The sequence below is a fragment of the Dermacentor silvarum genome, chromosome 9 (genome assembly GCF_013339745.2).
Source record: "Dermacentor silvarum isolate Dsil-2018 chromosome 9, BIME_Dsil_1.4, whole genome shotgun sequence".
NCBI lineage: Eukaryota > Metazoa > Arthropoda > Arachnida > Ixodida > Ixodidae > Dermacentor > Dermacentor silvarum.
The window spans coordinates 124,906,452-124,933,234 of record NC_051162.1 but is presented as its reverse complement, the minus strand read 5'-3'; the positions used below and the strand labels follow the sequence as shown (position 1 = coordinate 124,933,234).

Below are 26,783 nucleotides of genomic sequence, written 5' to 3'. Positions count from 1 at the left end.
TGCAAGAAATATTATGGAGCATATGGTAACTTTTCGAACCCACCGAACAAAGCCCCATAAAGCTACTTAATTTTTCAGCTAGAATTCCTAGAAAAAAGCCTAGTGCGTCAACATATATTATATGCAACGTACCGGTACATAGAGGATGGTGCCCGCTGCTTCTAAATAATTTCTTTAATAAGGACAGTGCGAATTTATTTGTTTACAGGGTTCACAAATTTCCACAAAGATGGACCTACTTCGGGACAGTATAATTTGAAGACAAAGTAGAACAGTCATGGAACAGCAAGTCTAGGGTGCTAGAGACTAGTGTGGCCACTGATCGTCCTGCTCTGTTAGCCAAAGCATTGAAGCGAAGCATGCATGGAATCAATTTTACAGCACGGGGAGGAGACATGCAGTGGGCAGAAATGTTTCTAAATTCCCCACCAAAAAATTCGCTGAGGAACGCTTTCCAATCGCTTTCTGTGCTTTGACTGAGACGAGGTGGTGTTCTTTGTTCGATGCAGTCGGGGAACGTGTCTTTGTGGTTAGTTTTGAATATGGCAGCGTATGTGCGTAGTTTAGACAACGTAGGTATCTGAGATATCATGCGCCCATGAGGTTTCGTGATATAAATGATAGTTTGCACTAGAATTTTTGCCTCTACGATATTTTTGTCATTATCTAGCACTAAGTTTTCTAGGCGTTTTCTTAATCACACGCGCTATAATGCCATTCTCGGACATAGTTCTTTCTTATCAAACCGGGAGGGCGCGAAAAGAAGGAGGCTCGTTTGTCAAGCCGGTGGGCAAATAAAAAAACGACTAGGCGCGCGCTCCCGTAATTAGGCGCACTGCGTATTTCGGCTTAATTTTCTTGTATGTATCCCGGTTGTAACATCAGTAGTGCGGGAAAAAAAAAACGTGCAGATATGTGCTCCAGGCAAGGCGGAAGACTGCCAGCATTATTCGCATGGATGAAAGCCGCGGCCATTTATAACGCACCCGTCTGAGGCTTCGCAGACTACGTCATCAACAGCGGCGCCACCACTATACCGTTCATTCAAATTCATCATCATCACTCTCACGACGTTTCGTGGCCGGAGATTACTGCCGTTTTCCGAGTGCCTGGTTCATATCTTTGCATGGCCACACGCGCCTAGCACATACACACAGACGAGCCATCGTCCATCACTCCCGGACTCTACAGCACCACCATCTCTGCCCAACACGGACAAGGATATAGTGGGAACGCTCAAAGGAACGCCCGGTATGCACACCGGGCTACTCTCAGGACTCCCTTATCGCTTCAGTGTCAGGCATATAAAGGCTGCCTAGCTGCTTCACTCAATTTTGCGCCTTCTCCAAGAGTTGGCTAGAACTGCTTGAGCAAGAATGCCAGGTATGGTCGAGATTTCGCTGTTACAAAGTACACCTCTGCGCAAAACGAGCGGGCGTGAAATGCATTCCGCTTGTTTTGATGCCCGTTCTACGCTTTTTTTTTTTTTTTGTTCCTTAGACTTCTTCTGGACGAAGACGGCGGGCGGTTTGTTTCTCGGGGTAAGATAGTGCACATTCCCCCAGTGGTGAAAAATATCTAACATTCTTCACTGCGTCGGGCAAAGTAGCGGAAATTACACATAGGGTTGGAACGCATCAGATTACTGGCTTTCAGACGAGGCAGACAAAAAAAAAAAAAAGGCGAACTCCAGTCAAATTTTAACATAGGCCCAACCAAAAAGAAAAAAAAGAACATATGGCCCGCAACCGATCTATTCTAGAACTCACTGTGAACATATGGGATCTTATAGAAAAGCCAGTATGTTCATACGAGTAAGAAGATCTGGAGAATCAAGAGGCTTAGCTGTTTTGATGGTAACCATCTGACGCCAACATGAAATCAAACATCACACAGTAGACCAACAGGCCAATGTTCTTCGTTGTCTGTTGGCTTCATGGGTATGTTCTGACATACATAATGGGATTACTGGATATGGATAGTACGATACATGTAAGTTTCTTTTAAAGGAAGTTGTGCCCAAGTCTCCCACTTATCCTCTTTTCCAGCTGTCTTTCTATAAGATATGCTGTTCTTCCCACGCCGGGCTTTTTGTAGAAGCGTCATTACCGCGGCCCATGCGCTATTATCAGAAATAGTTTAAACACGTGTCGCCAATAAGGATGCCCACCAATGGCGCGACGCCATAGATTACCGCCTTAGCCGTAACGGCCCTGCCCCACCTTACCGCGTTGGCGTTATTTCGTTCCGCAGGGCCTTGGCCTCTCGACCAAATGTTCACAACACAAGAAAGATTTTAGAATAGGCCGAGGCTTGGTTCCTAGTCCTATTCCCGTGATTTGAGGCGGACGCGAAATCTAGGTCAGGCTTTTTCCCTTCTGCGTCGAGGATTTGAGGAACACGGCAATGAGTGACGGCAATGCTGTTCTTGTTGCCGCCGCGAAGCGTATACGTGCTTTGAGTACGACCTGGGTGTCGACACGTGCGGGAAATGGAATTCGGACCTCTATTTATGCCGCCCAGCCTGTTTCGCTGTTGGGAAAACTGAAAGGGTAAAAAAAATGTCATGCAGGAAGGAAGACATTGTAGGGGGATTAAATCTTCGTGGCGCTGCACGTGAGCACCATGCGGTAGAGTAAGACTCGCTCTACCTTGGAGTGTCTGGATTATTTTTTCGCATCGCCGAATGCGTCTTGCTAGCTGCACCAGGCGGCATCGAAGAGGGAAGTATTTTTTCGATATCTACCAGGAGTGTAAGCAGCATATGTTTTCCGTGCGCTGACGTAGCACATATAACAGTGAGAGTATTTGAGGCGCCCTAGCCTTGCGCCTAACCCAGGACTGTTCTCACAAATCATTCGCATCACGTGGTTTTCGCGTCTGAAACTGGCTCCGAAGTTGGGATTTGGCAGCAGCCGTGATGATGTCGCTCATTTGGATGACTTACAATGGTGTGGAAGCCGATAGCACAGCAGTAGCGCACCCAGGATCTCTGCGAGGGGGGGGGGGGGGGGGCACTTTGCATAATATGCAATTTTTGCGCTTTAGCCAGAGGAATCCAACCGCAAATAAAATGCCTAATAAGTAAAATAATAATGACACCAAAGATGATGCCGACAGTTATTTCTTCAGCGTTTTCGCTGCCCTATTTAATTCATCCATCCTGTGGTGGATGAATTAAATGGGGGCCGGGTGTGGGTAATATTCGGCCACCTGAACCACCTCTGAATGCAGGATATAGTCACATTACACGGAATTTCTTATTATACGTGCTTTGCTGGACGCTGCGGTCATGGATTCAGCCTGGGTGACTGCGAGATCATGAGTAGAACGCCATTTACACCCATTGCGACAGAGACATTTCAGTCCAAACCTAACCTGAAAGTTACTAGAACAAGATAAGCAATGATAGGAAAGAAAAAAAAAGCGATTTTTCTCTATGCCTTTGGGCCATTTTATCTTTCGTACTAAAGCTTCCAGGCTCCCTTCCGGACCATTTCGCGCCAAGCCAAGCCAAACAAAAGGGACTTTCGCCGCCCGAAGGTTGTCGTGTCTTTTTCGGCGCGAACTGGTCGCGATAAGGGTCCGAACAACGTTAGCCTATATCAACTAACGCTAGGGAAACGCGCCGTCAGCAGATGGTGGTTTGCCGCTGTGAATCGGAAAGCTTCCGTCTCCCAAAAATATGCCGATATAAAAGTAAAAATGAATGAAACTCGTGAGACTGGGTCGACGTCAGCGAAAAAGGAAAGGCTATTAGGACCCCGCGCCATACAGCGCATCTGCACTCCTGTCATCACCACTACCGCTTTCATAGGACCGGCAGCGTCACCTACACAACGCTCACTGTAACGCAAACACGACCAGCTTCTTTGAAAACCGAGGTAGGTGGCGGTGTTGTCGCGCTGTCGCCTGTTCGTCCAGAATCCCTCCTCGAGTTCTAGCGATAACATTCTGTTTTCCTTTCCATTTTTTTTTGTCAGGTAAATAACTTCCTTTTCCTCCCACTCTTGTGTGTGCGTGTGTATGTGCGTGCATGCATGTTTACGCATTCAGCCGCCCCGACTGCAGGTCGCTGATAGCAGCCACAGTTATTTTATTTTTTTTACTTCTCTATTAGGCTTCGGCAGGCAGCCACGCTCTACATCACGGGGTCCTTATATCTCCGCGTGCTTCAGCATGCACTATTTGTTTTCATTTTTTGCGGGCTGTTCCTTTCAATTTGCTTCTATCTCATTTCCTTCCTAAACGAAGAGGGATCTCATGGCCACACCACTTTGGTTGTGGTTTGCGAACGTTGTTTCTTGATACGCGCAGGAAAGGGTTCCTTCCCGAGGGGTCCTTACACTGCGTACACAGCCGGTAAATAAACGAGCAGCGATAAGAGAGTATAGATAACCATGTGTGACCGAAGCCACCTTATTCTCTCCCCTCGTCACCTTTTCCACACCACTCCGGCGGACGTTAGCCCATGCGCAAGTAAGCGATGCCCTTTCGAAACTCTGCGTCTGGTATGTACCTGCGAGCTTGCGTCAACACTAAAAGTTTGTCCGTGATCGCGACTGTATTTTCGGAGCCATTTAGTTTCGGAACGTCCATTGCGTGTCGTATGGCGCGATGTCGGTATGAAAAATGACATCGTCCCACGCCCGACGGTGCCTTCTGTTCATTTATCTTGGGAGATTGTATTTACCGCGCAAATCGATTAATGCGTACGGGCGTGCGTGCTCGTTTGATGGTAAGTCCACTACTTGCTTATGACGGCCACGTTCGCCGCCTACCTCCACGCCATCTCGCGTTACGGCGTGAACTTGATGACTGAAATGTGTTGAAACCAAGTTTTGTATGTGTGCGCGTGTCGACACGCGCATAAGCCCGTTGTGTACTCGCTACCTATTTTTAGCAGACATGGCCTTTTGGTGTCGTTGCGACGTCAGGGGAATCGAAGAGCCTGCAATAACTGAGTACGTCTGGAAACGTTTAAAATCAATTTCGTGCTCCCCGAGGGCTCGTAACGAGACACGCCGGAAAGGAGTTGGCGAAACACGTCTCTGCCTGATAGAGAATGGGACGGCCTACTTCTCCTCACTACTTCGATGCAGTACAGAAAAAAGCCACTATGTGCGTCAGGTCTATATATAGGTAAGCTGAACCCCAAGAAGGCGTCCTCCATTGCCCGCCGGTGATCACTCTCCGCGAGATGCCGGCTGAAAGGTAGCTTCACAGAAAGAATCAGTAAGGACCAATGGGCGAGCCTTTCTCCTCCACTGTTCGAAACGCGCAGCAGTGTGATTGGTTGACGTGAGCTGCTAGCCTGTGCTGCACTGTACGGATTTGTTCAGGCAGCCTATAGAAGCCCCCCGTTGTCTTTCGTGACCGCTAAAATGAATTTCGCAGGCTGGCTTTCAGAACTCGTTGTCTGCGGTCTTGTCACGCGAGAGAAGAGTTCAAATTAAATTATCGGCTCCACGCTCGAAGGTGGACCGGGTATTAGTATTTGTGTCCGGAACTTCAACGCGAAAAAAAAACAAACGCATAAATGTTCTCAACCTTTTTCTCGAACAACGTGATTACGTTGCAGAAGTCGTGTCTTGATTGGGTTTTTACATGTTTTCATTTTCAATGATGGCAGCATTACTACGATAACGTTCAGCTAGTGTCCTTTTTTCTTCTTGAAATAGGTGCGAAGAATTATAGAATATAAATTTTAGTTTCTGCTTCTTCAGGATTTTGACTGATATTTTCAGAACACCCTCACAGTCAAATGAAATCATAATAAATCTTTTGACAGAAAAGTTCAACATTATTACATTTTTTCCGATAAGTAAAACGTCTGCTGGTGATCATTTGTGAAAGAAAATGATTTTGTCAAGACGCTACGTGATCTGCGGCTGTTCTCCCAGGCTGTTAGGGCACCTTCGGCAAAGATGACGCTCCAGTGATTTATTAATAGAGTAACGCAGAGCTAGCTGGCTGCGAGTGATATTGGATATAAATATAACGCCACATTTTACAACGAGGCTTTTTCAGATCTTCGCAATATTATGGCGGCGATTTGAGGCACACAGATTGCGAAAGGCTGACAGAACATCGAAATTTCTGACTGGTAGTTTTAAGCGGCGTCTAGATTGTCATACTATCTGAGCAACGGAATTCATCTGTCGTCACCGGTTAAGATAATCTTCTACGAAGTGCTACTGAGAACGACGCGCAAGCTGCAAGTTTCGTACGAGTGACGCCACTCACCCGGCTAACCGAAAATTGGGTTTTGGAAACGAAATTGAAAACTTGTAACGGGAAAGTGACAAGAAAACGTCCACATCGGTTAACGCATATATCTCAGGGGAAGTGCGGCAATTTCTCGAGCCCGTTTTATGCAAATGACTCTAGAGATGACGGACCTGCTGCAGCGCCTCACACATATACCTACACATACTGCGACAACGAAAAGATACACTTGGTAGCAATTTTTCGAGAAGATAAAGTGAAACGGAATTGTGTTAGGCACTTTCAACAGTTTCGAAACGCCCACAATATTGCACACACACACAATCCCATAGATATATCTATATATACATACCGCATTTTCGTGTAGCACATAATGCTGCAATTTAGTTTTTATGATCAGAGGCACGTTGGCAAAAACGCGACGCCCGACCACAAATTCAGCATTACAGTGTCTTAAATCACATCAAGGAGCCAGCAAATAAGGTTTATAATACACCAGTATAATAAAGTACAGATGATCTTCCTGCATATCAGTATACACTTTACGTTTTAAAAATCTATACCTATTCTCGACCAAGATTCGTCCCTCCAAATTACACACCGGCTTCTGACTATTGTTCGCAAAAAAAAAACAAACAGAATGATTGTGAACGCGATTTGCGAAATTTTAGCTACGTACGAGCGTTATCTGCCAACGAACTCTGGTAACACACAAGGTGAATATGATAACCTGAATACCAAGAGCGCTTGCGGCTCCGTCGAACGTCTTCCCCGAGGCGAAAGAGGCAATGATCGTTTTGGAAGTGCCGTGGCGTGGTACAAAGGCCTCCCCGCGTCTTGGCAGCCGACTTCATGAAAGCAGCCAGACCCCACATTATGCTAGCATTGGCCGCAGGCTACAATTATCGTTAGGTACAAGAGGGTTACACCATCCCATCTCCTCATACTTATGCTGACGTTCCAGCCATCTTTACCAGGCGTAGCCTTCTTGATGAGCCAGGTCTGCTTCCTTTCTGGCTTGCGTGGCATGCCACGACAAGCCATAAGCGAGCACTGAAGATTTGCTAAAGAAAACAGGGAACATCTGCCGGAGTTCTGTGAGACGTTTTGGGTGCACCCCGGTTTTTTTTTTCTCTCTCTTTTTTTTTTGGTTGGGGGTTCACTTGTATTCTTCGTTTCTTGTGGCGAATACTCCGATAATTACTGGGTAAGAGATACGAATTTTCCGAGAATTTTGTTTTTTTTTCTGTTCGATGCATTGTGCTTGAATTGAATGCATCGAAATAGAATAAAACAACGCGCACTTCCTTGTAGGTGAAATTACGCTTCTGTCATGAATGGATACAGAGAATAAGTATGATAGATATATCGGGAAACGATCCCTACAGGCTGTAGCTTGAATTTAGAGCGAGCAATGTCGAGCAGGGATGTGATGAAACTGAAAAAGCAAATATCAAGATGCGGCTTGTTGGACGGCCTCATATGTTTTGTTAACGTTACACATGCTTTATTTCGGTCAGCATCGGGGGGTCGCTTACTAAAACCGCCATGGAATGTTACATACATATAAGAAAATCAAGTAATACTGATTTCGCTTACATCTTCGCAACTGTAACTACCAATGCGCATTACTTCGGCACCATTGTGTACAGTAAAAAAAAACGAAAAAACATTACTCGAACATAAATGCGTCACGTGCACAAAGTGGGCTGTTGCACACAGCATGACGTATTTGTAGATAAATTGTCCATCTTGCTCGGCGTTCAGAGAAGCATAGCAAGCCAGCACATTGTTCGATCAAAGCAGGAGTGATCGCAATTCAGTGAGCTCAGCCTGGCCCATAGTAGGTGTAATTGATCAAACTCCAACCTGTGCTCCTTGAGCAGTTATAAGGCCTACAAGTATGCAACTTGTAGCAAAAATTTTACGATTGCCCGACGATGAGGTTTCTTCGTTCGACACCCAGAAGATATCTACCCAGCTGTCGGTTTAGGCTCCGCTTTCGAACAATTCTAGCATAAGAGCTGTTTGTGCATATAGGCCATGTGTTTTCAAGCCGTGAAATCAGTTCAATTCCAACAGGCGAGGCTTGAACCAACCGTAATCCGCCTTTAGCTTTTCCCGGACCATAACGCTTGACTGCAATTGGCAAGAAAGAACGTCAGACGGCATCGAATAGTATGGAGTCCAACAAGCGAGAAAACAGAACTAAGTTTATAGTGGCATGTTTGCAAAAGAAACATAATAAATCTGACATGGACGGGAACGTGTTGGCTCTGTTTGTAATCATACAACTGCATTTTCGTTTTAGCGTACGGATAAAAAAAAGGGCAGCTACCGTTTTGCTCAATCGCCCGGTTCCTTGAACACCGAAATTGAAAGTAAACACGATGGGCGAAGAAGTAGGAACGAGTGCCTCCGACTTTGCTTGAGCTTTCGTTAAATGCTACGACACACGTTGAAGTGAAGCGCATCAGAACGGAAACGGCTCTCGAATTCTGCAGAAGCGAGGCAAAGCTGAAAAGACGATGAAGAAAGAAAAAAAGTTTTCCAACCTTCACAATTTTGTCTCTCTCCACTACATTTCGCTCAAACATTGTAGCGCGTGAAAAACATCTCCCGAGGACGTCGCTGACGAGGCATTTGCATGTTATTAAAAAAATTTCGTCGGGTGCTCTCATGGGAAGTCAACACTGTTCATGTAGGAGCGATGCTGTGAAGCACAGTTCTTTTCTTTGCTGTTTGCGCAGGTTGTTTTGTTGATCTTCGCTCGTTCGCCGAGGATGAAAAGAAGGAATGTAGATCTGGCTGGGTGTAGTTGACTGTAGTGTCCTCGAAATTTACTTTCGTTGGAAGGCAATCGCAGTTCTTGTTTACAGCTCCCGAAGGCTTCTAGCTTACAGAGACGCAAATTAAATAGATACAAGTTCATGCCTGGGGCCAAACAATCAACGCGTAGCGATAAATAGAGCAAGCATCAGGTGGCGCCAAGTGACCATCTCCTCGACATATATAAAGTCGACAAATACAGAGAACAAAATGGTAGCTAACTTACTTTTCTGACGACATTTGACACTGCTGGCAACTTTTGTCGTCGGCTTTTACAGAGCATTTTACGCCAAATGAATATGTAGAGAAATGTCACGAGCAAATGATCAAAGAAAAATTTACACACGTATAAAGCGGCAGCTTTGTTACGTTCAATATTTTTCAAGAAATCACAGTCTCCTGGCGCTGCAAATCTACAAATGGCGCCGGGACCGTATTGACCGTTATATGTTCAATTCGCCGTTCGAAACGCGACGTAGAACGAGACGCAATAACTGCCTATTTGAAAAGATTTTATATTCGGACGAGTTGAAACAGCCGAACGCTGTCTCATGACAGAAAGTCGATATGATGTATTCGCGCAGGCCTACAATGCGTTTGCATTGTGTTAGTTTTCGCTGAAGTCCTCCAGTGCCAGGGCAATTCAAGTCCCTGCCTCCACCCACCCGCCAAATTTGATAAATTGCATGAAATTGTAGGAAGAAGCTCAAAGCACTGCCTCATTTCGTTTTAAGCACAAAAACATTTTTATACACGTACTTCTTTGCGTTGTAGTTTAGGGACAATCATGCTATGCTGGCTAGCTAAAAGTGAGCCTCAATATATCTGCCAACATAAGCGTCGCGTCATTACACGCGCTGGCTCGTGTGACCGAAGCGCCTCTTCAAACGTTGTTTCCGTGGCCAGAATACAGTTCGCGCTGCTTGAAACAGACTGCTAAAACTAGCGACAAGAAACGACGAAAAAAGTTAACTGTTGATCTAAGAAAGCACAACACGGCAATTGAATGGGTTGTTAGTAAATTTCTTCGTGAACTTACCGCCCGCTGCAGAGAAAGGAGCATGATTTGCGGGTCGACGACCGTGTTGCTTGGCACGCGGCGTCCTGCTGCCGAGTCGCATCGGCGAAGGCCCCGAGCATTTTGGTTCGGCTCCGTAGTGTCTTAGGCATCCAGTTGAGTGGCGATGCGCTCAACATCAGGAATGCCAGTGGCGGAGTTCGTAGCGTGCGCTGCGAACGCACGAAGGCGTTCTGCTTCGCGCTGGGGTGTCTCACGCCGGACCAATGCGAGATTCGCCCGTCGACGTCGTCGCCTTTCTGCGCCGCTTAATGCAGCCGTTTTCTTAGTTGGCGCCACAGCAAGCGAAGCAGTAGGCGGCGCGTAATCACTGCTGATGGATGTTGAGGCTGCACTCCGTACGCGACGAGGCGTCACAGGCTAATCCGACGCGAAAGACAAACCATGTGCGGAAACTGCGTCGTCACCTAAGCAGAATCCCGTGTTGGAGCCATAGTGTTGGAGCCTCCGCTGTGCTGAGACCGCCGAAGCGCTCACTGTCGGCGCTCGTTAGTTTCATGCTACAATACTTCGCTTCATCGCTCATAGATGGCGGCACCATCCCTGTCAAGAATTCATATTTTACGCGTTCGCAGCGCACGTCACATTCGTTACAGGAAGCTGATCGTGGACCCCGGCATAAAACACTTTGATGCTAAAAGAAATGGTGGCGACAGCAGTCTTTCGAGCAGCGACATCATAGAGCTTGTTTCGTGTCCTTCATGCAAGCATAGTGACCGAGTCTAGTGTGAGCTGGTGAAGTGTTTGCCGTGGTTAATTCGCTGCTGAATTTATTAGGTGCAGGTAGGACAGGGAACAAGCTTGAGGAGGCTTCCTAGGGCACATGTAAGGAAGCTGCGGTCAGCAGGCATGCGCGGTGTCAGCAGTCATTTGAACATGTGCGCCCGATGCGCTTGGCTTTATGAAGCACGGTACAGTGCTGGCGAAAAGGAAAAGAAAATGCTGCTGATTCATTCTTCTCTAGACTATGAGAGAAAAGATTGAGTCAGTTTTCGGTATGGGTATGGCTTGAGGTTGCTGTAAGAACTATTCGCGGGAATGAATAGCACCTGGCGTACGCTGCTGGGTCACGTGCCCTCTTCTGACTTCAAACAAAGGTGGTTGTCAGGTGATTATAGCGTGGGCCAAGTAGGCAGAAGGAAGTGAGACAATACTTAAGTGTACGCCTAAAGCAGTTCATCGTCACGTCTTTCGGTCATCTACGCACTCGGGCAACTCCAACCTACTCAGTAGAACATTCTACCCTATTTGGGGTTTATCTTGTGCTCAATTGATAAAATACATCTACATTGAGTGCGTTTTGTTAACACAATTCGATCGCAAATTTTATTTACCCTTAATAGGCCGATGAGCCATCCCTATCTCGATAAAGCTTTACCATACCAATTGAAAAATCCTATGTTATGCTGATAGGCACACACCCCTCATGACCTGAAAAGACAAGGAATGCAGCGTTGAAAAATGCACTTGATATAGATGACCTGTGTTTACTCGGGAACAAATTAAGCCCCAAATGTGTTTCTTGGAGTTCATAACGTGCAAATTGATTATTGAGATGCCATATTTTATAATGATCATTATTGTTTTTATAATTATCCACTCCAATTCTCTATTTCCTACGTCACTGAGTCACCAAAAGCCGCACCCCCGCTATCATCGTGATTGAGACCAATTGGAACGGATAATAAAAAGGAAATAAATAGAACCGCAGAAAAATTATCCTACCAAAAGAAGTCCCCCTTATCACTCCACATAACCCTGTGTCATGTTCGACTGAGTTTACATTGCTTGGGCAAGGCCCATACTGTTATCGCAACAGAACGGACCGGTTTTCGCTTCTAACAAGTTATCTGTGAAACTTCAATCTTTCATCTCTGTATTTACTGAAATGTCACGTGATCGGATTTGCGCTATGCCCCTAAAAAATGCAAGGAACAGCGCCATCAACGTGGGAGCAGAAACATGTACGACACAAACGTATGACTAGAAACAATCCCTGGCGTCTTACTGACGTATAGTGGTTTGTGTTGAGGCTCGAAATTGAAAAAAAAAAGAAAAGAATTAAACCTAGCCTCCACGTTCTCTTCTAATATTCAACGTATAGCAATATTAACAACAAAAAAGTTCTGAAGCAATAATTTATCAGTTCTACCTAATTTAGCGTCTATCCTTAGTGTATCTTAATACTTTCCGGTACTTTTCCTTATTTCATTGGCTCATTACTTCTTACGGTTGTAATTAAATATCGAACGCCTCGTTTCGCCTTATTTCCTCCCTCCACATGAACAGAAGTCATGTACAACGCGTAGAATGTCTGCGAAACTTGGCGAACTAGTGTGGTTAATCGCGCTTTTTATTCGGAACGCATCTGGGTTTCGAATATATCTCCCCGATAAAAAGTGCCTTTCAGAGCACGCTGCAAACAACAGGAATATTGCAACAGACAAATTTCTGGCTGAATTGCGATACACGTTAGTAATGGCAGTAATCGTCATTTTAACGGCTGCTGAAGCACGTTTATGCTAGTAGTAACTCTACAATTGTCCTTAACGAGATTCGCAGCATTTAGAGGAGCAAACCTAGACGAATCAAATGGGCCAAATGTAACCCGTCAGAACGCACAAATGATTAGGAGAAGTTCGAACGAGTTATAATCTTCAAGCTATTGTTGTGGGAAGAAGCCATGCACTGTGTTCGCAAAAAAAATGAAATCCAGCCTGTTTACTTTATGACGACTTTCTCAAACCTTGCAGGGAAGTGTTAGGATATAAAGACAAAGCAAGAATGCGGAAGGCGCAATTTCGAGCTGAAACTCCTAATGGGGGAGTTGTGCAGGGCTGCTAAATTACCAAACGTGGGCAAAAAGAAATGATTGCATAAAGGTGAAATTTACTGGGAGCCTCAATTACAGAGCGTACAATTTACGTGTGTATTAATTTCGTTACAAAACTATATGAATTGGAATTAAGACAGCAGACTCTATTGGGTGTAAATGGTGGAACGGAGGCTGCCAGAACCTAATAATATAGTTTATTCGCATGACCCCGAAGCAGTTATGAGATATCTGGCGAAATATAATTCACAGTAAGCCTTGTACTGGTTTGTGCGATGTTTGTTGGAGTGGACATTGGCAGCAGCGATCGAGAAATCTTCCTTTCATTACATGTAGAAGAGGAAAACCTAAATAGAGCCGCCTCTTTCACTGGTAAGGTGACGGGCCAGAACACGAAGAAGGCGCAGATCTTTCTAATGCGCAGATGTTAGGCTGGCGTTAGCCAATCATCGCAACTGCTGCCGCGATCGCCATCTCCAGGATCAGCGCTCTCTACTGCTGCAGCATCGGCCGAGCAGTTGAGATGTAAAATCGCGGACTGCCAGTCTGTTGGTCGTAAGCTGGAATCCTCGCGACGCAATGAAAATTTCGCTATATTTTAAATTTAAGCATTCTAGCTCCGACAACCACGGAAATCAAGAAGACAAAGGGAGGGAGCCCATAACAACTATCGCTGACAACGGTTTGGTCAAACGAAATGTTGATATAGAAGTAATACACTCTGAAGAAAAGCATTTCAGACTAAGAGTTTGTTAAAATGCCATAAAACACACACCGGCAGCTTGCTATAAGAGCTAAACGTAAGAACATACTCCATTCTACAAGCCACCACGAATTGTCGTCGCAAACATGGTGCTACAGGGCGTTTAAGACATTGCTTTTGGGACATCGAGGAACGATTATCATAAAGCGGGCATTTATACAATGCTTAACCTTGCAGAAGCCTAGCCGCGAGGCAACACTAACTCAGGCGCACAATGTCTCTGCGACAACAACGCAATAGAAAATTCCTGACGTGTCTGTAGCGCGAAATGTAGCAACAACGTATTATTTACAATCCCTGAAATTATTGCTGCCATAGAATGGTACAACCGATTAAGTGGCTTAGTGGTTATGCCATTCCTTCTGCTGTGCGCGAGGGATTGGGTTCGATTACCAGAGGGTGCGGTGGCATGTTCATGAGAGCGGACGGCTACAACGTTCATATACCATGCTTTTTGTGCACGCCAAAGAACCTGAACTGACCAAAGTTTATCCGGTGCTCTCCACTAGGATGTGACTCGCAGTCGCCTGGGCAGCAACGGGACGTCAACTTCCCACGATGTATCATTAGGATTGCATCTTCTGCTCTAATCGAACTGCTAAAAAAGAATGAACTACAGATTGTTTGACACCGCAGTATAGCATCATACTGGAAGTGCCAAAAAAAGCCCTGTTTTGCATTATCATTACGCGTTGCTTCCCGAAATGTATTTTCGACGCGCTGTACAAAAGGGTCCGGGTGTCTGGAAACTAGGTTTAGCGGGCCACAATGGTTTTCGCGGAACGCGCCGAGCCAAGAAATCAGGCCCTTCAAAAGGAAAGAAAAAAAGAAACAAAATAGCATACGGGGTAATCAGAAAGACGAACTCAGAATGCCTAATTCGAAGGCGTTCGCCACGCGACGAATTTCCTCGCTGGAAACGAATAAAATCAGCAGAGACGAATGTTCAGTCGCGGTACCCGGAAGAGCAAACTCAGCAGGGAATCCAATAAGTGACTCCGCTGTGGGCTGGGCAAGAATTAAAATGAATCGGCGCGGTGACGCGAGGGAAGCGAGGGAAGACAAAAGCATTAGTGTCGGCGGCTAGCCTCTAATTACGCGCGCAATTTGCATTCTTTCGCTTGCCAGGCGTGCCGCAAGATGTCGATTTGCCTTTGTGGGACAGTGGCACATTTGTGGCCGGTTAATGGCGCTTCGCTCGCTGCTGAAGGAAAGCTATAGCATTGAAACCGACGAAACACTGAAAGCTTCGTTCCTCCCATCCTATTGTCGCTCAGCTGTCGAGGCACGGACGTTGAAGGTTCAAGATTCTAATTTTCTATATAAACTGTGGTTATCCAGTTAATGCACGCTTTACGCTAGACCCTCCATCTGCAGTGGTTTCACGAAAGCATAGTGTTGATGCGTTCCGAAAAGCTATTTGTCGATGGCACGAATTAGCATTTTCGCACGAGCTTTTAAGTACAGAGCGATGTGTAAGAGCGCAAATATAACGTGAATTTCTGTCTTTGCTAGCTTTGAATTGCTAGTGACAGGAAAACGACGACTTTCTCTTTTCCTCGTGAGGAAAAGAGAAAGTGCAGAAGCGGATCATTAAATGCTATACAACTAATGGCGATGCATGCGATTGTGTTTACTCTCATTTCATTCTACGCGTTTCCTACGGTAAAGTTTAGGTTTAGCCCCACAAAGGTCACAACTTTAACGCATTTTGTTATGGTTTGTTCAGTTCACTGCTGAGAAGCTATGCCTAAATGCAAGTACAAAATCAGTCAGACGCACAGTGTGAGGCGTATGCCACAAGGACGAAGCAATGTATTATGCTTGTCGATGGAATAGTACCGATGACAGGCGTATGCACAAAGTAGAGCACAAACCTAGCTACATTTATTGATCCTGCTCCGCTTGTGTTATAGTGGAACATACCTATTCTCAACAATTGGCCCAGTTTAAGAACATACTCAGTGGCACGTACCAAATGCCTAGATCAAAGAAAAACAAGTAAGCGAAAGAATTCGTTCAATATATTGGGTTACTAAATCAAGACGTAAGCCTGCTTTGAATATACTAATGAGGTAGATCCACGTACTAAGGTTTTATGTATAAACTCATTTTTTCATTACGATGAACAGAAGGTGCACTTTTTATCACTATTTCATCGGTCAGCATGCAGGAGTTATGTGACTTCATTTGCTGATGACGCATTAGGCGCACATATCATCTTCGCATGTGTGTTTATAAATATATTAGCAGAGTTACCCCAACTCGGCAACACACAGCAGCCAGCTGCATCAGCCTCATCACACTCGAAAGGATAGACAAAAAAGCTTCGCATAAAAAAAAAACAAGGAAGTAATGGGGCTGGTGTCGTTAGATGCATGAGTGACATTAAAAAATATATAGATAGACAATATGGTAGACTACAACAGACGAAGTAAAACTAGTATGGCAGAGGCAGTCCAGGGGTCTCTTTACGCCACCCCGTTTCAGAGGGAATGCCAATAGAATTGATCATCATCATCATCATCATTATCATCATCATCATCTTCATCATCATCATCAGGACCATTGCATCAACTGGGGCCCCTGTAATTTACCTGAAGTACTCGGTAAAAAAGTGGTTCGGCGCTCAAATATGCGTTCCTATCTAATGTGACTGAGCACAGCGGCTGCTTTCTTGATCATTTTCGTGTGAGGCCATAATAATTACGGTGTGCCAGTGTAAAGAATCAGGGCGGTCAACTTTATTACGGCGCATAGCGGATGTTCGAGAGTGCGGACAAAAGCATAGGGCCGCAGAAAAACAAATGTAGAGAGATGACGGCGCTAGAAGCTGGCAAAACCTTCCTTCGTTCCACAGCTAAATGTGTTCAGAATTTGGTAAAATGACAAAGGGAGCTTCTGATAAGGCTTGACTCTTCGAACTTTAGCGTTTCAGCCAAAGCGTGCGGCAGCTCTGACGCAAGTTAAGTTATTCATTTACGATGGGAAGCTCGTCGGAGACCCTCCCAAAGGAAGCTGCTCCATTAAAGAACCAGGATAACATGCAAAAACAACATCACAACCTCTTCCTATTCAGTTCAAGCCGCACGCGTTGCGCCCCTTGAAAGGTTGCCTTGTGTGGCGGCACTTTTCCTCTTTTGCATACAATTAAACAACTCGAGCAACTAAATTCATTCTTGACGCTGAATTTGCAAAGTCTGTGTTGTCTTTTGTGCGCACTCGAAGAAATGAGGTCCTTGAATAGTCCCCATGGTTCAAGAGTTCTGAAAGAGATTCGCACGCGTGTTCACGAAGAGTCTGCTCGCCCGTCGTGAACGCATTACCAGCTGTCGCGGAAACAGCCTGGAGTGCTTTAAAAAATGTTTGTGAGTTTTATCGCAGGTCGCTGGAACCTTTGAAGCAACTAACGACAGCTTGATGAAATATTCACACCCTAAAAATATAAAACATTTGGCTCTTAAAGAAAGCGTTGTGCTCAGTCGGGCCGAATCTATGCAATAATTTTTGCTGTATGAGTTTGCTTACTCGAACGTAGAAATTTAGCTATGATGGTGGTGGTTTACTTTTTTTCTTTCATTAGGCGTTAAGCTTTCGCAACTTTCGGTTGCGAAAGCTTAACGATGAGTTGTTTTTTTTCCTTGCTGTGCAACGATATGACTAAGACTTCTAATCAGGCCTTTGTATCAATATCATTTACTGCTTCTCACTGCTATCTTGATTTATTTGGCTTAATTACTAGGCCTACTTTTAAGTTTCCTTGACAGTTGCCCTGTGATCACGTTCACTGTATCATTTCTTCACTCTAGTGTCAATATCATACTGTTCAGATGGCGGCCTCATGACTAGACAAAAATAGCGATCAGACGAGAGCCAACGTGACGCAAGAGCTAGTAAATGTGTTCATCTTGAATCCAAGAGCGTGCTATAGCATGAGGCACTGCAAACGTACGATGTCGGTAACTTGATGGGAAAACAATTACGTTTTCTGTGGGATTACCGCTGTTGTGATACTCTCGCTTCAAAACTATGACTTCTAAAACCTCGTTTTATGTCTAAAGACTACGCGTGTATGGTCTAGTAACGGCCGCCGTAATAAACGTTCGCGCGTAGGCGAATTTGGTCTTGGCCATGAATTCGAATTTGCATTGCGTAGAGTCCTAACACGACACAAGATAAGATTCTACGTTAAGCTAAACTATCGTGCACGAGAAGATGCTCATCATCTTACGTGTGTGACCATGTTTTCTTTGCGTGTGTCTCGTTACAACTATTCTGCGCAATTCGCATCCCTCGTGGTCGATGTGAGTGGCAGGATGGAAGGAAATGTAGTTGGCTTCAAATCAACCGAATTTCGCAGTGACTCTTACCCAAAGTGAGAACGTGTAACAGCAACATGAGTCGAGCACTAAACCACCTCTGGTGCGGGCAGCTACTACGGCAGCTACTGCGGGTGCACCTGAAAACAGATGATTTGGAGAGTACTGCTGTATTATTTCACGTGGCGCTCATTAGAGGTTGCCTGTACTTTCGGCCACGTGTTTCGTTCAGCGTTCATTGGGTGTTGGTGGTACCGCTGTGGGTGAGGTCCCCTTTCTGCTTCATCCAGCACAATGCTCGTCTGACAGTGCTGCAGTAAGGAATGCACAGAGAAACGTAACATCCTCGAATATAGAATATGTCTATACCATAAAAGTCTGCTTATGATCTCTAGTAGTTGCGTGCAATGTTGTGCACATAGTTTAAACACTGTGCACGGAGAGCGTTTCTGCTGATGTCTCTGTCCAGGGACTAATGAACTGCACAGTAGTACATGGCAATACAAGCAGCACAGCGCTGAAGACGGGGACGCAGAAAGAAGGAGCAAGATGCACGGCACTTTCTGTATTCTTCCTATGTCCCTGTTTCCCACGGAGTGATTGTTTGCCAACTCGCCCGTGCGTCTAAGTCTTGCACAACACAATAGTTAATGTCATTCAATAAACAGCTTTTTTTCTTTGTCGTTACTAAACAATATCTCGAACTGATCATCAGTTCAAAGCAGATATTCAATCTTGCCGTACAAATGCACATGAGGACCCTTTTATTCCGAGAACTGCTAGTGAATGGAACCACTTTCGCATCTCTGCTAGGATCAAAATGCCGTCACAAACTTAAGAAATGTTGGGCAGAGACTAGTGCGCACGCACAAATTATGCTCGTCTGTGTGATGTACCGCAGACGTGTAAAAATAATTTTTAGTTTCCCTGAGCGCGATGTATTGAAAGTCATAGCGAGATTTAGCGTTGCGCTGAAGGTGTTTGAGAACACTAGCGTGATGAGGACCGTGCGAGTGATGTTTCAGACGTGGGTCCTAGAGGTCGCATGAAACGAGACCGAAAGAAAGCCGTCGGTGTTTCTCAGCGCACAAAGAAAGGAATACAAGAGCTTAGCTTGACGATTACTGTACCGTCCGCTCAGACCATTGTATGCACCATGATATGGTGTACACAAAGCTACTCACCAGGAACGCTAGTTTGTGTGCGCACAATGCTCATACCATCAGCAGAACGTAACGGTGCGTTCACTTGGCTTCGTCGCTATTGGAGCCAAGCACACTATGCATCTCTACTGGAGCCTTTCAAACCCTTCTCACGCGCGCCGCACATGCGCCGTCAATAGTAGGACGGCATGACGTCGCCAACGGCAATGGTGCAAATGGGACGTTACTACTGAGGATCCTTTAGAATTCACGTAAACCTGAGTGCACGATTACTTTTTTTACAGCGAAGCTGTTTCAGCGGACACTGTGCCGTCGTTCGTTCGCTTAAACCCACGTGAACTAGCGGGAGAGGGGAGGAAAAGAAGAGCTCAATCCTGTGAGAATGCTGTGAGAGGGTGCAGATGGAAAGGAGGAAGGGTAGTGGTTTGCCGTAAGTCGCGCTGTCCAGTACTCGCGTTGGACGGGCAGAGCGTGAGGCGCACCAACGAATGGGGGTGTACGAAAAAAAATAGTTCAACGGAGGAGTGGGGTGCGAGAGGAGTTCGCGTTAGCGTTGGTTGTATATAGGGAGCTTTGGTCAAGGACTCTTGTCTGGGAACGTCGTAGAAAAGCGTGAGTCACGCGCTAGGAACGCCGTCGCCCGTGGGCGGCGACGTGTCTCATCCCCGGCAACGCGTTAGGAACGCCGTAGACCGTGGATGCCGACGCGTCCCATTCCCCGCAATTAGCCCCTTTCACAGCTTCGCTGTTCCACCATCTTCACGAAGTGGAAGGAGTTTCGATTTTTTTTTCTGACGGAGGAAAATGTGTGCTGGGTTGGCCCTTACACTTCAGACACCTGGGCCTTGGGTTCAAGACCTGGAGACCCAGTGAACAGTCCAATGTATGCTGCTCCCGCTACTACAGCGGACATTCAGCACCCGCTGGGCCTCGGCCCAGCGATGAGGGATACTTCAGAAGATATACTAAGAGCTGCCAAGCTACGAGCGGATTGGACAGACTGTGATAGGCGTTTACTCATGGACAATGAATACTCTAATCCATTACTGCAGTTTATGCATGAAGAACGCCTCCACGCTTTCATTTAACTACGCATCTATGCAGCAGTTCAAGTTGCACGTAAAAAAAGAAACGACTCGCGCATCCTAATATGGCTGCTGTAGACAGCGATCAGTCCTGCAAGTTTGTGCTCTGCAGCACCCTTGTGGGAGCTTACAGCAACAGTGTGCTCTGTTCAGGCGATGCTCATATATTTCTATTTCTTTCATTTACAGGTCAGCAACAGTCTGCTGCGTTCAGGTGTGATGCTCATATATTTCTATTTCTTTCCGTTTCTACAGGTCAGCCGCTGACCCCCGGTGCACTCTCTGCGCTCTACACTTTTCCAGTAGCAGAATGCAGTCGCAGCTGGTCGCCCTCACTTTAGTAGTCATTTTCCTTGTGGGAACAGTGCTGTCTGTGCCCTACAACAACTACGGTGAGAACACTTGATCTTCCACGGAGTAGCTTCTGAATGTTCACAAACTATGTGACCGAAGCGCTGACTAGCAAATTCAGCTGCAGGATCTGCTTTGCTTTTCAGCAATTTCTTTGAAGCTCCTTCACATCTCTTCCTACTTTACTGAGTAATATCGAGTTTATAGTCAGAGTGGCATCGCATGACAGACAATGTGTTGGAAGTTCAAAAGTTTTATGCCAGGTCAATGACCGCTGGTTATAAGATTAGGCAGCGAACTTCGACGCTTACACATACATGTGGTGAGGTTTTGCGGGCTAAACACGTTTCATATTAAAGGGGGCCCTGCAACAAAGCTATAGACATACAACAGCATTTTCAGTGTCATCAGACATACAAGGGATAAGAATCTCCTACAAGTAACTTGCCAAGCATTTCCATTCCTTCTAAGTAAAGCAGTACATGCAGTGCTATTTTTACAAATGACTGCTCAGAAGAGTGAAGCGAAGAATATTTTGATAGAAAAAAAGCAGTGACGTCATCCGGAGCAGCTATTTCTCCGGCCTTCTACTGTGCATAAGGGAAGAGGGAAATAGGAAGGAGAGGAAAATGATATGTTAAACAATAGTAGGGAACTGATCTTATTTTTCACGTGGCCCCCATACACTGACTTTGTATTTTGTGTGTTCTTTTGTCCACAGATGACACCCTCTTAGATGAATACAAGCAGCGACTCGAGAACTACTTGATGTCTGCTGATAAGTAAGTGCCTTTGTTGTTTATTTATTTCAGAGACAATAACAATATAATATTGTCTCCTGACAGCATGCAGGCGTTCACATCGTTGCGTTATGTGTTTTTCATAGGTGCTATTATCTTCAATTCGTATATTTAGTGATACTTCAGATAATGCAGAATTCTGAGATAACGCCCCCTCTTAGCTAAAAGAAGCCACCTGCGTCAGTCCTGTAAAACCAATTTCTTACGAAGTTCTTGGAAATAATCGAGTTTGTTATGTCAGCATGAAATAAATAAAAATGTGCAGAAATTTCACTGTAGTCGCTGGTTGCTGAAGTAAGAAATTATGAGGACGAAAGCTATTAAACTTCACTGGAACTGATGATGAAAGGAATTTCAGGAAGCTTCTCAAACATACATTTTAAGATAAAACTCGGGGTTGATCATGTACCTTCATTCCGTATTGGGTACATTTTCTATAACCTGGCTCGAGCAAGTAATGAAGCAAATATTTCCGAATAATAACTCAGATGCTGTAAAAAACAAGAGCTTGACATGGACCTCCAATCAACACACCAAAAAAATTAGATGAAGCGCCCCCTGACATTCAAGGTTTTTTTTTGTGCTCGGTAAACAACATCGCTTTTTTGGGGGGGAACTTGAATGGGTGGCAAAAAAAAAAGTGTGGCGTAGGTCTGGGCTCAATCAACCTCCTTTGATCACCTAAGTTCAAAAAAGGCGAGCAAAGGAGGGCATAAAACGCCGCTGTTCTTCAATTTCCGGGGTAATTCCAGACTGAAAATGCAATATCGAAACCTCCTACTTCTGGCGCTTGATGATACTTGGTGGTACGGGTTACGTGTGTTGAGCACTGAGTTGAAAATACTGCGCTACATGGCGATCAAAAAGGAAATCAAGAACTTTCTTTTCAAAATTTTAGACGTTAAAATAGAACAACACCACAATGTTGTTGGAAGTGGAAAAAGAATGCAAGCAAAGTGACATTTTCGTCTTTTGTAGACAAATATAACATTTCTATACGCACTAAGGAACAGATGAAACTGAATCATTTCTGACAATAGTTGCACTTGTTTGGAAAGTAATATTATTCTTTGTGATCGTATATTCGGGAGTATTTCGCGTGAAGCGCCATGAAAGTGGTATTTACTTGCTTACGATGAACACAACAGCATAAAGATATTGCTCTCCTGAAAAACGGCAGCCCCAATATAAAGAAAATGAGAATTCCCTCATCATTACGACTTCTTTGAATAGAATTTAGAAAACCTCACTCGCGGCAAAATTGCTGAACCCAATTTTTATATGATTTCATTGATGGTTGTGCGCGAAAATGCGTCAAAGGTACTTTCCGCTTCCTGAATATAATTTATAAATGCGCACATTACTGATTTTCTTCCAAGCTTAAGGATGTCTCAAAACGTACTATTTCTTTGCATTCATGCAGAGAACTTCTGCAAGGATATTGCATTTTGCATAGTGGTGAATTGGAGCGCAGATATACATAATGACCGCAAAGACGAGACGACAAGCGAGCGCTCGTCTGTCATCTTATCTTTACTATAAATTAGTATATCCGTTCATTAATTTACCACTATACCATGCCAAAAAGCCCAAACAGCCACATTACTGCATTTTTCCAGATAGGAAATGCAGCTTGCACTTTGAAGAGTGCGAAGACATTACCGTGGCCTCAGAGAATGGTGACAGAGTTTGAAGTGAAGTAAACTTGAAGGCTTTAGCCAATATTGGTGGAAATCGTGGTCAAATAACGTCTGTGCAACGAATGCTGTGACAAAACGTCGGCAACAGCAATAACCAAAAAGAACGTTTAGAAAGAAAGGCGCATCACGCACTGGGGACAGTTCCATGATTTATGCGCGAATAATGAACATAATGTTACGGGAAGGAAGAAACGTTTCATTCATTTTTTCATTGAATTGATTTTTACAAATGAATTAAAGAACCTCACCAGGATTTGTGATAAGTGCTCCTCCGTAATCAGCATTCGCGTCACTGTCCCATTTCACTCACGATAAGTTGTCATTTAAAAGATGCGCTTTCCGCGGCTCCTTTTTTCAAGGAGCTGGGTTAGTCATAGTGAAATACCATAATGTCATGCAGAACGTGTGAGTCTCTAATATCTTATGACAGTGATCTCGTATTATTGTGGAACACATTGGATATGCCAAGAAATGCGCAAGAGAATTCTGCCTAGATGCTGCAGGTGTTTGGCTGGCCATATCTTGAACATGCCAGTCCAGGTGATACAGGTGATTCACAAAATGACCTAGCACATAGGCAAGCGACAAACACAAGGCACACGAAGAACAAGCGCAGGATGGTAATAGACAAAGCTACAACTTATGTGCAACGACCCACACGATTGTTCTGCCACAATGGCTGCATCCACTTTAAAGCAAAGCGACAGCGAAGAGTTTCTCGAAGAGCGCCATTTTCTCTGCAGACGCAGCTGCATCCGACGGGGTGCAACCTGTGATGGCCGACCCAACGACTGCTGCAACCAGTCGGCTTGCCGCTGCAACCTCTGGGGCACCAACTGTCGTTGCCAGAGGGCCGGCCTCTTCCAGTCGCTGGGCAAGAAGTGAGCAGGCCAACCCGGCTAACAGCGGTCCACGTCGGTCCGGCAAAAACAACAACAACGCCGTCGTCTCTGTTCTCCGGTGTGGATGTAAAAAAAAAAGAGCTTTGTGTTGTCTTCACAAATGTCGTTCGCTGTCGTACATTGTTGAGTGCGCAACTGGCAGTCTAGTTTGTGTACCGGACGAACAAATCATGTGGGGTTGAAAGCGGGACAACCCAAAATGCGGGGAAAGTCCTTATTTAATGCTGGTTTCGTGAACTTAGTTTTCCTTCTTTGGTAGTCAACCAAAGCATCAGATTTTGATGCTAGTAATGACAACAGAAACGCTTTGCTTTGTTCACTTTAAGATTCTGTCATTGAAGCCGATGGTGACATAGCTGTTTATATATTTTCTCCATTGTACAAGCAAACTGCTGTTTATTCCAGAAACAACACATCGTTCTGCATGTTTGTAGAGCCACTGACACAGTGTCATGGCGCCCAGAAACGCGTTTGCCGGTTTAGACGCAGAAGATTTGAAACATTGTCGTTCATGCCCAGGCTGACACAGGACGGAAAAAAGGCATGCGTGTGAATAAAACATGACGTATTATATTTGTTGTTTATCATGTCAAAAGTGAAAGGCTGTAAACTTTATGTATGTATCATCTATATCGTAAGCGATGTGTTCACCTGTGTTCGGGAAACTATAGAGATTATATGAATGTCACTCAAAGATTTCAACCAAGGGTGTATTGTTGGCTTTACTACCTAACAACGTTGTTGTCAGTTAGTGATTCACTGTGATCTCGATGTCGTTGATTGTTGTTCGTGGGAAGGAAATGGTATCCTCATGCTGATGTGACTGTTGCGAGACAGCTGCCTGGCATCCTTCTTCTTGAAGTTGTTGGTATCAATTCGAATGGTCGTTGCTCGCATTTCAAATATGTGAATTAACTGTTATTTTGCTTGGATGCGTAACACGCCCTGTAAGTATCTTCTAAATGACCATCACACCCGTTGAATTATTGGGAGTGATACTGAAAATGGGAGTCACCCCGTAGAGATACGTCCTTGACGCCGTTCAATACGAATATTACTGTCACTTAAGGTCTCATGAAATATGAAAATTCTCGAATACTTTGGCTATCCAGGCTTCTGCGGAATGACATCTTGGAAGCTCCATGGACATCGCTTTGCTGAACCGTAGATTTACGTGACGATAGCAGCAACCTAGCACATGGCATAAATTCTCACGACATTGCAGTTTTTTCCGTGCTAAGTGTTTGCACCTACCTCTGTCAAAATATGCCCAAATGGTTCGGCAAATTCCTTCTTTTCCTGCATGTGTGTTATTTCCGCGCTTTACCGGCATTGTTCGACTGGCGTATAGAAAGAACTGGAGTGTATCTTTCTCCTTGAAACATGTCTGTAAAGAACCAACGACAACGCCAAGTAACTCTTTGGTGTCGCCCTTTCAATGCAATTCGCAGAACACCTTCAGAAAATATTGTGGTTTGCAAAGAAATTGTATAGTTCTTCTCCACGACCCAACTTTTGTACAGTTTTATCTCCCGTCCTGGCAAAAGAATCAGTTTGAACGTGATCTACACATAGGAACAAAAGAATCCTCTGTTCCCTTACAGAATGTGAAAAGAAAAAAGATTCGGGTATTGAGGAGGTAATTAGGTCTACTGTGGCTGGCAGTGAATGAGCGTTTCTCGCATATAGGTTGTTCGTGCAATAGGGCTTCCTGGGCCACGATCGTCTGTGGCTTCCTTAGAAAACAAAAACAAAAAAGGGTGACAAACGACTCCCCGGGTTCGAGCAGCTTGAACGTTGCTTCGAAACGACACGACTTAAGCAAAGGCTCTCGACCTGAATGTGTGATACTTAGATGTACCTCTATCCCATTCCTCCAGCACATATTGCCGTCTCCATCCCCTATGCGTGATTCACAACAGCGCCGTGTTGTTAAACCGTACTGCATGTGCAGCTCGTGGGTTTCAAACCGACACAATAGTGTTCCCCTTGTATACGTTACTTTTCTCTCTGTTCATCTCTTTTTTGTAGTGATGAGTTGTGCGTGAATAAAGTGGGAATATATTTTCGAGTCCTTTATGTGGCCCGAAGAAGAATGATTTCACAGGTGTCTCAAGGTGGCTTTCCCCACGATAAAACGAGCCGTATGTTTTGGCTTTTCCACAAGACGTCACGCTCCAGTGAAAGAGCGTGTATGAACTTGACAGGTGACTGAAAATCACTTATCGCTTCGCGTGACTGTCCACTTCAAGAATGCAAATAGCACTTTGCATACAAGACATGCTTGTCCAAAAATACGCCGAGAGATTGTAGTAGGGCCCAATTTTCAATCACTTTTACTGATGGTTTGAATGCATTTAGACGTAAAGTTGAGCTCCACGCCTTACTGAAGAGACAGGCATTGCGAGTGTATCTTTGGTAGACATGGTAGAATTGCTCAAACGTTGTTGAACACGTGATGTCACTGCAGCGAAGGTTTTGACAAGGAAAATTGTTTTCTCCATGACGAAGGCAGGACTCCTTTTCGAAACGTTGGCTCCTGCGACATTTCTTGTTTGGCCACTAAGTTCAAGCCTTCTTCCTGTGAACGTCTCTTTTAACTGTTGAACTTTGAGGAGTGAAACGAGCGCTAATAGTAGTGCCAATGCTTGGGCAAGTTGGTGTATGTTGATGGCTGCAACAGTCCTAATAGGACAATAACCAAGAAAAAGTAGGGGACTGGTTTGAAAGAG

At 44.9% G+C, this 26,783-nt stretch overlaps 1 protein-coding gene across 3 annotated transcripts in view; it reads left to right on the top strand.

Annotated features, from left to right (window-relative positions):
- Positions 1–26,130, top strand: part of LOC119464247 (U8-agatoxin-Ao1a) — a 111,899-nt gene extending 85,769 nt beyond the window's left edge. For 2 of the 3 annotated variants that reach the window (XM_037725155.2, XM_037725154.2), the window contains 3 exons: positions 20,554–20,690; positions 21,371–21,431; positions 23,893–26,130. In XM_037725155.2, coding sequence (XP_037581083.1) covers positions 20,609–20,690; positions 21,371–21,431; positions 23,893–24,034 — 285 coding nt within the window. In that variant the 5' untranslated portion in view covers positions 20,554–20,608 and the 3' untranslated portion in view covers positions 24,035–26,130. Of the gene's footprint in view, positions 1–4,492; positions 4,512–20,553; positions 20,691–21,370; positions 21,432–23,892 lie in introns of those variants that run through there. The other variant, XM_049655636.1, reaches the window with a different exon arrangement.
- Positions 26,131–26,783: the final 653 nt, after the last annotated feature.